This window comes from Marmota monax, unplaced genomic scaffold, assembly GCF_021218885.2.
Source record: "Marmota monax isolate L192 unplaced genomic scaffold, Marmota_monax_Labrador192_F-V1.1 WCK01_AAM20220418_F8-fsc00157, whole genome shotgun sequence".
Taxonomy (NCBI): Eukaryota; Metazoa; Chordata; class Mammalia; order Rodentia; family Sciuridae; genus Marmota; species Marmota monax.
In genome coordinates this window covers 1136583-1149835 of record NW_026694573.1, presented here as the reverse complement: position 1 = coordinate 1149835, position 13253 = coordinate 1136583, and the positions used below count along the sequence as shown (strand labels likewise).

Here is a 13253-nt window from a genome sequence, read left to right as displayed (position 1 = left end):
TTCCAGATGACCATGAGGAATATATTTCTGGAGGCTCCATCACTTCCTCAGAAAGACCTGTGAGCTCAGCTCAGAAGGTAGCTAAGGGAGTCACAGAAAATAATGGAGGAGCCACCCTACCCACAGCTTCCTCCCCTGGAGGCACCCTTGCCTCTAATCCTGAAGTCTTAAGATAGCACAGCTGGCCCAAGGAGGTCCCAGGGCCCACTCAAGGAGCAGGGCAGAAGGGCAGCCTGGCCAGAATGTGCCAGGTGTTCTTTAATGACATAGAAACTTTCAGCAAGGCCCCAAGGGACAGCATGGATGCTGTATCCAAAAGGGAGAGGGCATGTGTCCCATGCTGGCCTGGCTGAGGCACAGCATCTTTCATCTGTGATTCCTGTGATGATCAAATGCCTCCGGTCTGTGCCTGAACTTCCAGGAGGAGTCCTCTGCTGGGTGGACAGCTGTCCTGAAGGTTCCACACAATGTCCAAGGGCCCAGCACAGGCCTGGCTCTAAAAGAAGTCTGAGGCTTTGCGCCGAGCAGGGAGCTGTAGTAAGTTGTCTGTGATGGAGGCTGGGTCCTGTGTGAGGGGTGTGCGTGTAGCAGAACCAGGGGCTGGTGTGCTCGTGGGGGTCTGCGGCCCACCAGCTGGAGTCTTGAGGTGGGTTGAACGTGCTGGGGATGGTGTGTAGCTGGCCCGCAGGGCTCGGTCTGTATACTTGCTGGCTGTCCTGCTCACAAGGCGTTGCAGGGCTGGGGACATGGCTGGGCTCAGGCCTTTGGGAGTGAGGCTGGGATGAAGGGATTAGGGAGAGAAGTAGGGTTAGGTATCAGAGTAAGGCCTCCCTCAGCCCCTAAGGAAAAGCCTTGTCAGAGGTATGGTCATTCTGAACTGAGGAAGACAACACTGGGTGGCTTAGCACACAGCAATCAGACTGAACTTGAGTTCAACTGATGCTGTTGCCTTTGGCTGTGAGGCTGGGTAGACTACAGACCTCTGAAAGTTGGAGTTCCCACCTCTCTCCAAGAGGAATGATAATAACACTGTCTCCACAGGACTGATAGGAATTCATAATGGGACAAATTGCCTAAAGGTGACTCTTAAGGACAGGTCAAGGAGATGTAGAGGAAAGAACACAGAAAGAGTCCTGTAGCCTGGTCCACATGCAACCATAGCAGAGGAGCAGCTACAGCACCCACTGCAGAACCCCATGGATCTGCCCTGGGTTCTACCCTATAAGCCATACATCCACATGGCTGAGTGTGGGCAGAGCAGGGACAAGGCAGACACTAGTTCATCCCCACCCATTACCCCTTCCCAGGACCTAGTTGCCCCTCACCTGGCCAGGTTCTCTGTCACTCTCCGCAAGGCTTCTTGCTTCTTAGCTCGATTCTTGGCAGCAGCCTCATTGGCCATCTTCAGGCCCAGCCGCTCCCTACGGCCAGGCTCCAAGATCTACAAGGCAGCAGGCATGTGGGTGGCCTGTGTGGGACCTGTCACCAAGCCAGGCAGTCCCTCACCTGGAAGAACAGCTGCTGTGGATGCCAATCTTTTTTCCCTGGCTGCCATAATCCCAGCAACCCTTCATTGCCACCCTCCCCCATAGCCTATCAAAAGCCCCTACCCATCCTGTCATACCTGTACATTCCCCAGGGCCCCCCTCCTTGCCTGGATTCAACAGGTTCTCAAGGCCAGGACTGCCAAGGTATAAACTTCTGACAAGCCTTCAGGGAAAAAAGTGTCCTGTTTTCATTTTTTTCCAATTATTAGTGTGACAATCTTTTTGTCTTTATTACCCTTCTGTATTTCTTTCAAGAACTCTCCATATGTGAATGTGGCCCCTTTTTCTATCCAAGTGTTTATCTTCTTTTTAGTTGTCTATTGTTGTTACTTATAGAACTTTACCTATCAATTAAATTAAGCTACACCAAATTTATTTTTTAATTATTTGCTTTTGCTTTTTTAAATGACATTTTCTGCTGTACCAAAGTTCATCATTTTCATATATAGTATCCCCTCTTATCCTCAGGTGATGTTCCAAGACCCTCAAAAGACTCTTGAAAACTGAACTATATATTATTTTTTCCTATACAGACCTATAATAAAACTTAATTTACAAATTAGGGGTTGTGCCTGGCATGGTGGATCATGCCTGTAATTCCAGTGGCTCAGGGAGGCTGAGACAGGAAGATCCCAAGAGTTCAAGGTCTGCCTCAGCAATTTAGCAAGGCCTAAGCAACTTAGTGGGATCCTGTCTCAAAATGAAAAATAAAAAAGGGCTGGGGATATAGCTCAATGGTAAACTGTCCCTGGGTTCAATCTCCAGTACCAAAACAAACAAATTAGAGGTTAGGGGATATATCAGTGGTACAGCTCATGCTTAGCATGCTTGAGACCCTGGGTTGAATCCCTAGCAACACACACAAACACACACACACACGCGCGCGCACACACACACGCACACACAATTAGGCATAGTAAGAGAAAAACAACAAGATAAAGTAGAATATTATCATAAAATGACTTAAAACTTATGAACTGTTGCTGGATGTAGTGGCATATGCTGATGATCCCAGTGACTTGGGAGGCTGAAACAGAAGATCACAATTTGAAGCCAGCCTCAGCAACTTTGTGAGGCCCTGTCTCAAAATAAAAAATAAAAAGGGCTTGGAATGTAGTTCAGTGGTAGAAAGCCCCTGGATTCAATCCCTAGCACCAAAACAAAACAAAACAAAACTTATGAACACTTATTTCTCTAATTTCCCATTTAATACTTTCAAGCTGCAGTTGACCACAAGAAACCTTGGAAAGCAAAAACATGGATAACAGGGGACTGTTGTAGCTATTACTTAGTGAAATTTTTTCCTTTACTTTTATGTTTAGAAAGTTCCTAAGATAAAACTAAATGTTCATGTGGCTTGGGAGGCTTGAGGGAGGAGGATTGTAAGTACAAAGCCAGCCTCGGCAACTTAGCGAAGCCTTAAGCAACTCAGCAAGAACCCTGTTTCTAATATTAAAAAAAAAAAAAAAAGGCTGGGGATGTGGCTCAGTGTTTAAGTGCCCCTGAGTTCAATCCCTGATACCAAAACAACAACAACAACAACAACAAAAATATTCACCACTATTTTTATTCTAGTTGTTTAATGGTGATTGTTTTTACCTTTAACCTTTTTATCTTTCTGCAAGTTATTTTGCTATATGTATTAAGGACCCAGTTCACTTTATTTCTAAATATTTTGCTATTCAGCACAATTTGAATTGCCATCTTTATAATACCTCCAGTTCTTACTTGAACTGTGGATGGTTTCAGTGCTATTTTTCCTTTGCTATTGGCCATGGGCTCTTGGTCCCAGGGCACAATTCTTACCTGCCCCCTATGGAATCCAGGAACACTCTACAATTAAGCTACATCCTCAGTCCTTTTTATTTTTTTATTTTTGAGATAGGGTGTTGCTAAGTTGCTGAGGCTGATTTCCAACTTGAATTCCTCCTGCCTCTTGCTGGGATCACAGGCATGCACCATCACGCCCAGCTATCCTGAGCACTTTATATTTTCAGACAGGGTCTCACTGATTTACTTAGGGCCTTGCTAAATAGCTGAGGCTAGTCCCAAACTTACAACCTTCCTGCCTCAGCCTCCTGAGTTGCTGGGCAGGGGCACACTTTTCACATGTCAAGAGCCTTAGGGAATGCTTTAATGTATGACAGCATAGATCCCTCTTGGTTATTACTCTCAGGGTTATCTTGGCTATTCTTGCATCCCAGATAAATTCTGAAACCATGGCACCAAAACTTCTGGCAATGTTTATCTGGAGCTCTAGTATGTCTAAGGAGACTATTCTGGGGAATGATGAGCAGTGCCATGCTGGGGGTGAGGGTGGGGGTCCGGGTCCTCTTCGCCTGGGTTTTGGAAAGCATGGTTGCATGGTGCAGAAGTTCTCCTCAGCATTACTCCTAGTTGTTTTAAGTTTCTATTGCTACACAAGTGATCTATATCTCTCTATCTCTCTCTCCTCTTTTCCTTTTCCATTGCATTTCAAACTTATCACTGCCAATTTTGGAAAGCGACTGGCTTGAGATAACCTTTGACCCAGCCACCAAATCAGACCTATGTGTTCATTCCAGAATCTATACCTGATTTCTTTTGATGGTAATGTAATCTACATCTTCAGCCTCTGTGACAACATAAACTTTTGCCTCCTGTGACCTCTCAACACCCTAGAGTCACAACAGGTAGGAGCCCAGCACTCTGACAGCAAGATGTGCAGGCTCCCAATTCTTAGGGACATCTCCTTTCCCTTTCTAAACTACTCTAATCATTCAATTTTCCCCAAAAACTTTTTGCACAAAGACATCTTGCTTTACCCAGGGCTCTTACAGCCATACCACTCCTCTTGCCCACTTATCCATGCCCAACAATTTCTATGGCCATTGCCTCCAGCTTATCAACCTGCCTGGCACTCTGGAGTCATGTGATACTACCTCACCTTGCTGCATCTACCCAGGCCCATTAAGAGCCTCCCTGTCCTACCCTAGGTCTCACAAACTTCACTCTATCCACTCCTACAATACTAGACTAGAATTGTAACATCTAAAATGTTCTGTAAACAGAAGCCTTGCTCTGTCAGCACATAGCCCTTCTGAGGACACAAACCATGGTTCACTGGCCCTTGGGCTTGCAGGGCAGTTGGAGTTCCTGTTCTAATTTTGAATTCCTCCCACCTTTTCTGTGAATAGCCCCTGGCCTTCAGGCCCTAGAGACCTTGGTATCTTGGCCCCTGCTCCCCTAAATCCCATGAAAGACCCACCCATCCACCCATCCCACCTTCTTCAGCATTAAGAAGCATCAGTGCTCATCCCCATCAGCTGGACCTGCCTTGACCAGCTGGGAGTCCAGTCCTCTGTGCTTGGTCATGAGCAGCAAGCACTCAGACTCCTCAGATGTCTATACCAAGTCCCTCCCTTGCTTCCCTTTCACCACAACCCACCTTGAAGGCTGGCCCTGGTGTCCTGTCCACGTAGGGTGTCTCCGATCCTTCAACTCTCAGGGGCGTGTTCTCAACCTCCCCCCAGGTCATCAGTGGGGACTCATTCACACCTGCAGATGGAGAACCCATAGCTACTTAGGCCAGGGGAACCAGGTGGGGGTGCCACCCCAGGCACTCCCCAACTACCACAGCCAGTTTACTCCACGTGCATCCTAGCTAACATCAAGGCCAACAGCTAGCCCATGCCTGGTTCCAGAGTCCCTGGGAAGAAAGTACCTCCAGCCTCTGAGAGGGAAATGCTAAGGTCACCTGTGAGCCAAGGCAGAATAGACTGGAAGCTGGGTCAGCTGAGCTGCCATCCTAGCACAGGGCACTCTGAAGTAGGAGATATTCAGGATTCCCAGGGCTCCCAAACCTCCTAAAACTCAGGGAAAACCTATGGTGCCTCCATGTACCCTGATTTATATCACAGCAACCAGTACCTGAGAGTTTAGACTTCCTATGCATCAAGGGACTGACCCAAATTTCACTTGCCTCTGGGATGAAAAGATTTGGGGCCTGGTGCCCAGAATTTCTGCACCCTATCCCGCTCTCTGACTTTTAATCTATAAGTACTACCTGCTGACATTATTGAGAGGACTGCAACAGGATAGTACTCCAGTTTACAATTGGGTCTGCCTGAGAGTCCAGCCCACCCACAGCCCTGACCAGTCTGGGCACCAGGCCCATTTCTCACCAGGGGCAGGAGATGGAGTGGCAACAAATCCGAACCCGCCCACTCGGGGGGACTCCTGGGGGATGAGCTCCTTGCCGTCAGGACCCACCTTGCCCTGTTTGTGCTGGAATGAGCAGAAAAGATAGTGTCATGGGAGCTGTCTCCCCAGCTGGCTGATAGGCAGATGGAGAGGAACATGCTAGAAATATTTGCTTTCCTCAGGGAAAAGTTGGGGCCCTGGGGTGGGTAGCCCGCTTGGGGAAAAAGAGGAAGGACTCACCCCTCTGCTGAAACATCTTGAGGGCCTGTCAAAGTAGGCATCTAAGCAAGAATGTTCTCCTTCCTTCCATCAAGGGCAAAACTGACACCTTTGCCTCTTGAGGTGCAATGCTGACAACAGGGCCTATGCTATCTTTCCTCTGAGGCACTTCTAAGTCTCCCATCTCTTGTCTCCCAACCTTTGACCCCATGACCATCAGTCTATCAAAGGGTACCCACTCAATTTGCTCCCAGGCTCACAATCTCTCTGCTCTCTACCACTCCAAGCTCTATCCCGCCACAGCCCACCGTCTGAGGCCAGGTTCCATTGCTGGCTCCCCTGGCCCACTGACCCATGTCTACCCACAACCCTGTCTGACGCATAAGCATGGGTGTAAACAGACTTGGCTGGCTCCCAACAGCCTCTTTGCTGGCCCACCACCATCAAGGGATAAGGCATAGATCTAGGCCCACAGAATGTGTCACACCAAGACAGTATCCCAGCGGAAGCTCACATGAACTGAGAAAAGACACAGGGTCCAGCCACATATAGACCTCAATATTTCCACCTACGGAGCTCCACCAAGCCAAGGGACAGTTCTAACTTAAAGGGGCAGCCAAGATGAGAGAGGCCATGCCTGCCCACACCAGCCCAGCCATATCTAATCCTGTTGCTCTCATTGGCTCACCTGGGCATTGAGGGCTGCAGCCTGCTGGAGCTGGGACCTGCTTAAAGCCTGGCTAAAAGGGTCCCGGAGAAAGCGTGTATTCTTATGCACCACCTGCCGGGGCTTCTTAAATAGCTGCTCATCATCAGGGACACCTGGTAGATGAAGCAGAGATGATAATAAGTATCAGGTATATGGGAAGGCCCACCTCAGTACCATGAGCCCTACTGACTAAGAGGTGAGAGCACCCTTTTTCTCAGCCAATTCACCCAGTAAAACAGAAGCATTGGGCCTAGCTCACACTCCACACCTGCAGAGCCTAAACAAAGCTGGGGAGGACTTTACTACCCCACTGACTTATCTGAGTTACCCACCTCAAGAGAGACCAGGACCCCTCCGAGGCTGATGCTGTGAGGGCGTACATACACAAACCTTATGATCCAAATGCAGAGCCAGAAACACCTGGCCCCACCACTCACCCTCTGGGTAGTACATAAGGGAGTTCTTGGCTTTGTACTTCCAGGTCTCCACACCAGTATGGCTGCTCTCAATGGCTTGGTGCTCTGCTGATGGGAGTTCAAGATTATCTTTCTGCCTCTGTAATCATGTGGGGGAAAATAAGGGTCAGTGGGACCCCAAGGCACAGTGTCCATTGCCTTGGGACTCCCTGCTATGACAGAGGGCCCAGGTCTACCTTCTCAAATTCCTCCTCAGCCTGGTAAAGCCAGGAGTGGCGGGCCCGGCTCTTCTCCTTGGCCACCTCCATGATCTCCTGGAAGGAGGCATTGTCCTCACTCGTATAGCGGCTCAGGAAGACGTCCAGGCTGGGCAGTGGCTCCTTCTCCTCTTCCTCTCCAGCCTCTCCTGCTCAAGGGTGGAAGTCAGGGGAACCCATACAAACATCATTTTGCAGTCATGGGAAAACAAACAATGAAAATTATGACTAGAATCCTCACTTCTGTTGGAAGACTCCCCGTGGTGGTATCAATCCACCCCAACTCTTCAGAAAGCCCTCAGATAGAGCTCTAAAGATGCCTGGACAGCTCTGCTCATCTGATGGATGCCAAAAGCATGCAATACAATCTAATAGATTGGGCGGAGGAGGTACAGACCCAGGCATTAAAACAAAATCCCTGATCACAAAAGTTCTGCTGTTGGCTGGCTTTTCCTCTGCCAAAACCATGCAAATCCTGCAGGATCTACCTCCAAAGCCCTCAGGACTTCCCTTCCCTCCCTGGGATTTCCTTAATCTAATCATTCCTTGCTTCCTGGTATTTGCAATACAGGTGGGTAGTTATCTAAGTATCTGGACCTGCCACTTAGCCCCTGTGGCAGGAATCTTATATGACCTAGTGTTCCGAATGGGGCCTCTGTAATCACGTGGGGGTGCTGGGCCACAACCTCAACCATATTACTGCCACCCCGGAAAGTGGCATACCACTGAGGTGGCACCCTAGTGCTAGAAGACAGTTTTTTGTTTTGTTTTGTATGTTTGTTTTCTATTTTTTTAAGACAAAGTCTCACTATATTACCCAGTTGGAGTCAAATTCACAATCCTACATCAGCCTCTGAACAGCTGGGACTATTAAGAACATCCCATCATACCCAGCTTATAGAAGAGTTTTATCTTCTATCGTAGTAACAACTTTACCACCAGGTATAGGCTAGACTGTGCTCAAAGCACAGCGACTACAGTTTTAAGACCTGGGGTCAAAGAGATATCACTTAAGTTCCATTCCACCAATGATCATCTCTGAGAACTACACAAGTTACCGCCTTTTGGAGCCTCACTTTATCTGTAAACAAGAATGACAAAAGTACCTATCACTTAGGTTATGAAAAAGTTTCCTACGTTTATTGACATATAAGGTATATAAAAAGAAAAGAATCTTCAAATTGCCCTGTGATTCATGCCACCCTTCAATAGAGAATCAAGCTCCAAGAACAAGATCTGTGTTAATGGCAGAGGGAGCTGGGCTACAAAACAAAAAACATATTTGTTTGAACACACTGGGATGTCTGTGCCAATAAAGTATACTGTAGACTAGAACCTGGTAGAACAAAGTATGCTGTCCACCTATATGTGCACTAATATTCTATTTCCAATGAAAAGATAAAGTGACCAAGAAGTCCTACAGTGCATGATATACTTACGTTTAACAAGACTTCAGAATGCTCTTTCCTAAAAAAGATTCCTTTCTAAATTGAGGACGTATCCCATATATCTGTGTCTCATATTCTAGTAAATATGCCAAAAATAACTCATTCATCTGTTCTCCATGTCTGTTGAAGACCCACAACATATCATATGCTCTTCTATATGCAGAGCATTCAGATGGAAGCAAGACAAAGTCCCTGCTTTCATGGAAGTGATATTATTTAGAATGAGGCAATAAACAGGAGTTTTAAAATATTATGACCTGGGGGCTGGGGTGGTGGCTCAGTAGTAAAGCGCTTGCCTAGCATGTGTGAGGCACTGGGTTTGATTCTCAGCACTGCATATAAATAAATAAAATAAAGGTCCATTGACAACTAGAAAATATTAAAAAAAAACAAAAATGACCTAGGCTGGGGTTGTGGCTCAGTGGCAGAGTGCCTGCCTAGTGTGTGTGAGACACTGGATTCTATTCTCAGCACCATATATAAATAAATAAAATAAAGGTCCATCAATAACTTAAAAAAAAAAAAGGTGTCATGACCTACAGCAAAAACACAAAGGCAAGCTGAAAGGAACATAACACCAAAGATATTTACACTGGGAGATCAGGAAATTTTTCCCTGAAGCAAGTGAAGGAGTGAACAGTGCAGTTATCTGGGAGAAGTGACCAATATGAAAGAAACAATTTCAGGAGACAATGATGAATGGAGCCTTCCAAGGCCCATGAAACCTGCAGGGCAAGGGCTGGCACACAGCAGACCAGTGAGAGAGAGTAAAATTCTCAATCCATAGAGATGGAACACAGAGAGGCTTGAAGGGCTGTTCCACATTTGGGAGTTAAAACAGATCTTCTGCCTCCTAGTCCAATACTTCCTGACCCCTATTCAGGAGTGGAGACTCCTCAGGGGCAAGAGGTGACTTGAAGTCCCTGGACCACTCTCTCAGGGCCTCACAGGATAAGATTCCCACATAATCACCACTATGTGACCAAAAGAGGGAGCGCTCAATTACCTTCCTCCAGACCTCGGCCCCGAGACCTGGGCTTGCTGCCCACCATTCCAGTGCCTGTGTGCACCTCAGGAGTCTCAAATGTGGCTGGAGTCACATCTGGGGAAAGAGAGAGATGTAGGGTTTAGAGCAAGCCTATAGCAAAGTTCAGTAGATTTCACCCTCTCTGCCACCCACTAGGTCCCCTTACAAGGTGGTGGAGGCTCTCGAGACATCTTGCCCAGGGCAGAGCCAAACTTGATTGCAATCTGGCGCATTCGTTCCAAATCTCCATTTTCCTCAGCCTCCAGGTACTCCTTCTGTGCCTGCAGTTTCTCCACATCAGGAAAGAAATCCCTTTGGATGACTGTCTGAAGGCCCTTTTGGACATAAAAACAAAAGTCAGAGCTGCAATCTGGGTGCTCCACCTCACAGTTCACTGCTATACAAGCTAAAGCCCTTGATGAACCTCCTTCAGCTTCTGCCTGCTCTAATAATTGCAGCTTGCTTGAAGGAGCTCAGGGGCCCTTTGTAGTGAGGTTGAACATCCCATGTGGCCTTGCTGCAACATCCAACATTTACTAAATATGCTCTCCATGTCCATAAAACTCTTCTCTCTCCCACTCTTAACGGGCGTTCCTTTACTGACTCCACTTTCATACCAATCAGACCACCTTCACTGTACCAAGGAGTTTCTATTTCCAATCCAAACCTTTCTCGAGTAACTTCAGCCAGTCACTATGGTCACATAGTGAAATCCCCAAATCTGCACCTCCAGCTAGACCTAGCTCTGGAAGCAGCAAATCTGTGTGACCAGCTGTCCATTAATACTGCCAGACAGTACATCCTAGAAAAGTCCCAAATTTAACCAGTCTAAAACTAAACTTTATACTAGTCCTTCCTCCTGCGTATTTGAAGTAGAACAAACCCCTCCTTCTAGGGGCTGCAGCCCACTCACTCAATGTTGTTGCCACAATTGCAGACTAAGTCAAGTCCTCTTTGCCACCATCCTTCAAGTGTGTCAAACTCTTACACTTTAATAGAAAAACTCATGTCGCCGACCCTCGCCACAGCCGCCTCTACTTTCCCCTGAAAATATTGCTTGTGCCTCCTCAGTTAAGGACATCTCCCTCCCCACCATTTACTTGGCTTTCGGGACTGTCCACACCTCAAGAGCAGGGACTCGGCTATTCCACTTCCACTAGTGGACTGGAGAGCCAAGACCGGAGAGAAAGAAACCGAGAGAAGCGCAAAACCAGGGAGGGACCCGGAAGTCGCCGGCGTTTCACTGAGGTGACTACCTCTATATACTCTTCCTCGTCCAGGACCCGCTGCTTGCTCCTCACAGCTTCGGTCTCCCCAGCCGATCGCTTCCTCTGGGGCCCCGACGCGGCCGGGAGCAATAAGGTCCGGGTAGATACTCCCGGCGTCTCCATCACTATCCCAGAACCGCTCGGGCGACGGTGGCGCGTCACAGGGTATGGGGCGAAGGCAGCACCTTTTCTGCCAGCGCCTCCCAACAGTCAGCCAATAGGGAAACAGTGCTTTTTTAGCATCCGTCGGCGCTCCGTAGTGACGTCATTAGTAACGCTGGCTCTCATAGGAGTTGTAGTCTTTTTTCCCGCCCCGCATCATTCATGCCTGACTGATCTGTGGACACGAGGGGGCGCTGTGGTGGGGACTGTTTGATTTGTTCATGCTAACGTGAGAAATTTCAGCTTGGGGGAAATCAAAAGGCTCTGGATTTGTCACCAATAATCACTGTATATGTTTCAGTGTGTTAACAAAAACACATTCATCAGAAAACTTGATTATATACACATTCCAAACTTTATGCAAAAAACCCCAAGATAATTCTTTCTTGGCAGTTATCTAACAAAAGATTAATGAAAACAAAGAATAAGAAAGTTGTTCAATAAAGAAATGTCTGGTTACAGGAGGTCCCTAAATACCAGAGTGGTCTTCCAGAAGAAAGCCAATTCTCACTGAAATGGAACAGAAAGTTACCTAAGCATTTTTCAGGAATTCCTTCCGAAAGGGAGGTTTTTTTGTGAATTATGTCAAGTGAACAAGTTCTGCCCCAAGAATGATTTAGTTGAATTTTGCTTTTTCAATATGTGGTCATCCATTCATTCATATGGACTCATTGAGGACTTCATGGTGATGTTCCTGCTTTTAAAGCTAAAAGTCCAATGGGGAGGAGAGAAACTATTTAGGTCATTCTACAAACAAGTCTAAAATAGAAGCTATGGCAATGCAAGAAAATTTTTTTATTTGGGGAATCTTGACCTAATGAGGCAAGTCAAGGAAATTTCTCCAGGCAGGAAGTTATTGCAGATCCAAAAGATGAATGGACAGGCATTGTTGAACCAATGAAACAGGAAGAGCATATACAAAGCCCCAGTGGTGGAAGGGAGCAAGGCAAATCCCAAAGCAGACCTTTGCCATACACAGACAGAGTTCAGTGAGGTGTGAGATGACACTGGAGTGGCAGAGCCAGCCTTCACAGAGCTTCATGAGTTCTAGTCAGTTTTACCTTTATTCTGAATTAAGGGGGAGCCAAAGTAGGTACAGATAGACGAAGTTGGAGATTGCAGCAATGGTGAAGGTGAGAAGTGACAGTAATTTGCATCAGATTGGTGCAGTTGGAACTGAAAAGAAGGTAGATTCTGAGATATATCTATGTATTTATTTGGAAGTAAAATTGACTGGCTGTTGGACTGGGTATGGTGGGTGAGGGACAAAGAGCAGTTGGACAATTATTACCTCTCTGGCTTATGCAGCTGGTTTGCTTACTATAGACAATGTGACCTTGATGAGCCTGTGGGCTTCCTGATGGAGTAGTTAGGGGGGAAATTTGATATAAATATCTAGCTCAGGGAAGAGGCCTGGGTTAGCAATGTGAATGTGGCAGAGAGATGGGAATTGAAAACTGAGGGTGGAAAAGGAAACCAATAAAAGAAGAGGGGAGCACTTGGGACTAAATTTCAAGAATGCTTATATCAGTGGTCAACTTGAAGGGGTTCAGCCTGCCAAGGAGCAATTAGATAGGGAGGAAACAGCTCAGGAGAGCAGCAGCATATGGAAGGTGGAGTTCAGGCAAGCTCGGGTTGTGATTGCCCTACACAATGATAAATGGCTGTTCAGCCAAGGAGGAAAAGAGACACATCACCCAGCAACATGGTGGTGCCCCAGGCTGCAGGGGAGCTGACCAGGACACAGTCTTGTTCACCTTGAAATCTTCAAGAGCAAGGCCAGGATTCAGGCAGAAGTTTTGTGACAGCCCAGTGTGTGGTGAGAATGCCTGTCTTGGAGGTACCCAGCAGTGCAGGGGCAATTCTGGCTGGGAGACATGGTACCTTCTCGGTGTTATCTGAACCGGTCATCCCTAGAGAGCCCCAGGAGCTTCAGCCCTAGCTTCCATTGTCTGGCTTTTATGAATGAACAGTGTCTCTTGTAGATATCACTCCCCACAATCTCCAGGACCCATAAG

The 13253-nt window shown here is 47.1% G+C and overlaps 1 protein-coding gene across 1 annotated transcript; it reads right to left on the bottom strand.

The window, feature by feature from the left end:
- On the bottom strand, positions 1 to 11246 carry Ess2 (ess-2 splicing factor homolog). The gene is made up of 10 exons (XM_046421287.2): positions 11062 to 11246; positions 9972 to 10140; positions 9785 to 9880; positions 7310 to 7479; positions 7095 to 7212; positions 6637 to 6770; positions 5711 to 5813; positions 4975 to 5084; positions 1326 to 1441; positions 1 to 776 (listed from the first exon to the last, which is right to left on the bottom strand). The coding sequence occupies exons 1-10, from the start codon at positions 11194 to 11196 to the stop codon at positions 497 to 499; spliced, it is 1431 nt and encodes a 476-aa protein (XP_046277243.1). The 5' UTR covers positions 11197 to 11246; the 3' UTR covers positions 1 to 496.
- Positions 11247 to 13253: the final 2007 nt, after the last annotated feature.

Excerpts from the sequence above, each read along its gene's own strand:
- Ess2 (XM_046421287.2), bottom strand. The coding sequence starts at position 11,196 with ATGGAGACGCCGGGAGTATCTACCCGGACCTTATTGCTCCCGGCCGCG. Across the intron at positions 5,814-6,636 it reads CTGCAGCCCTCAATGCCCAG|CACAAACAGGGCAAGGTGGG; the intron begins GTGAGCCAATGA and ends TGCTCATTCCAG. Across the intron at positions 5,085-5,710 it reads CACTCCATCTCCTGCCCCTG|GTGTGAATGAGTCCCCACTG; the intron begins GTGAGAAATGGG and ends CTCCATCTGCAG.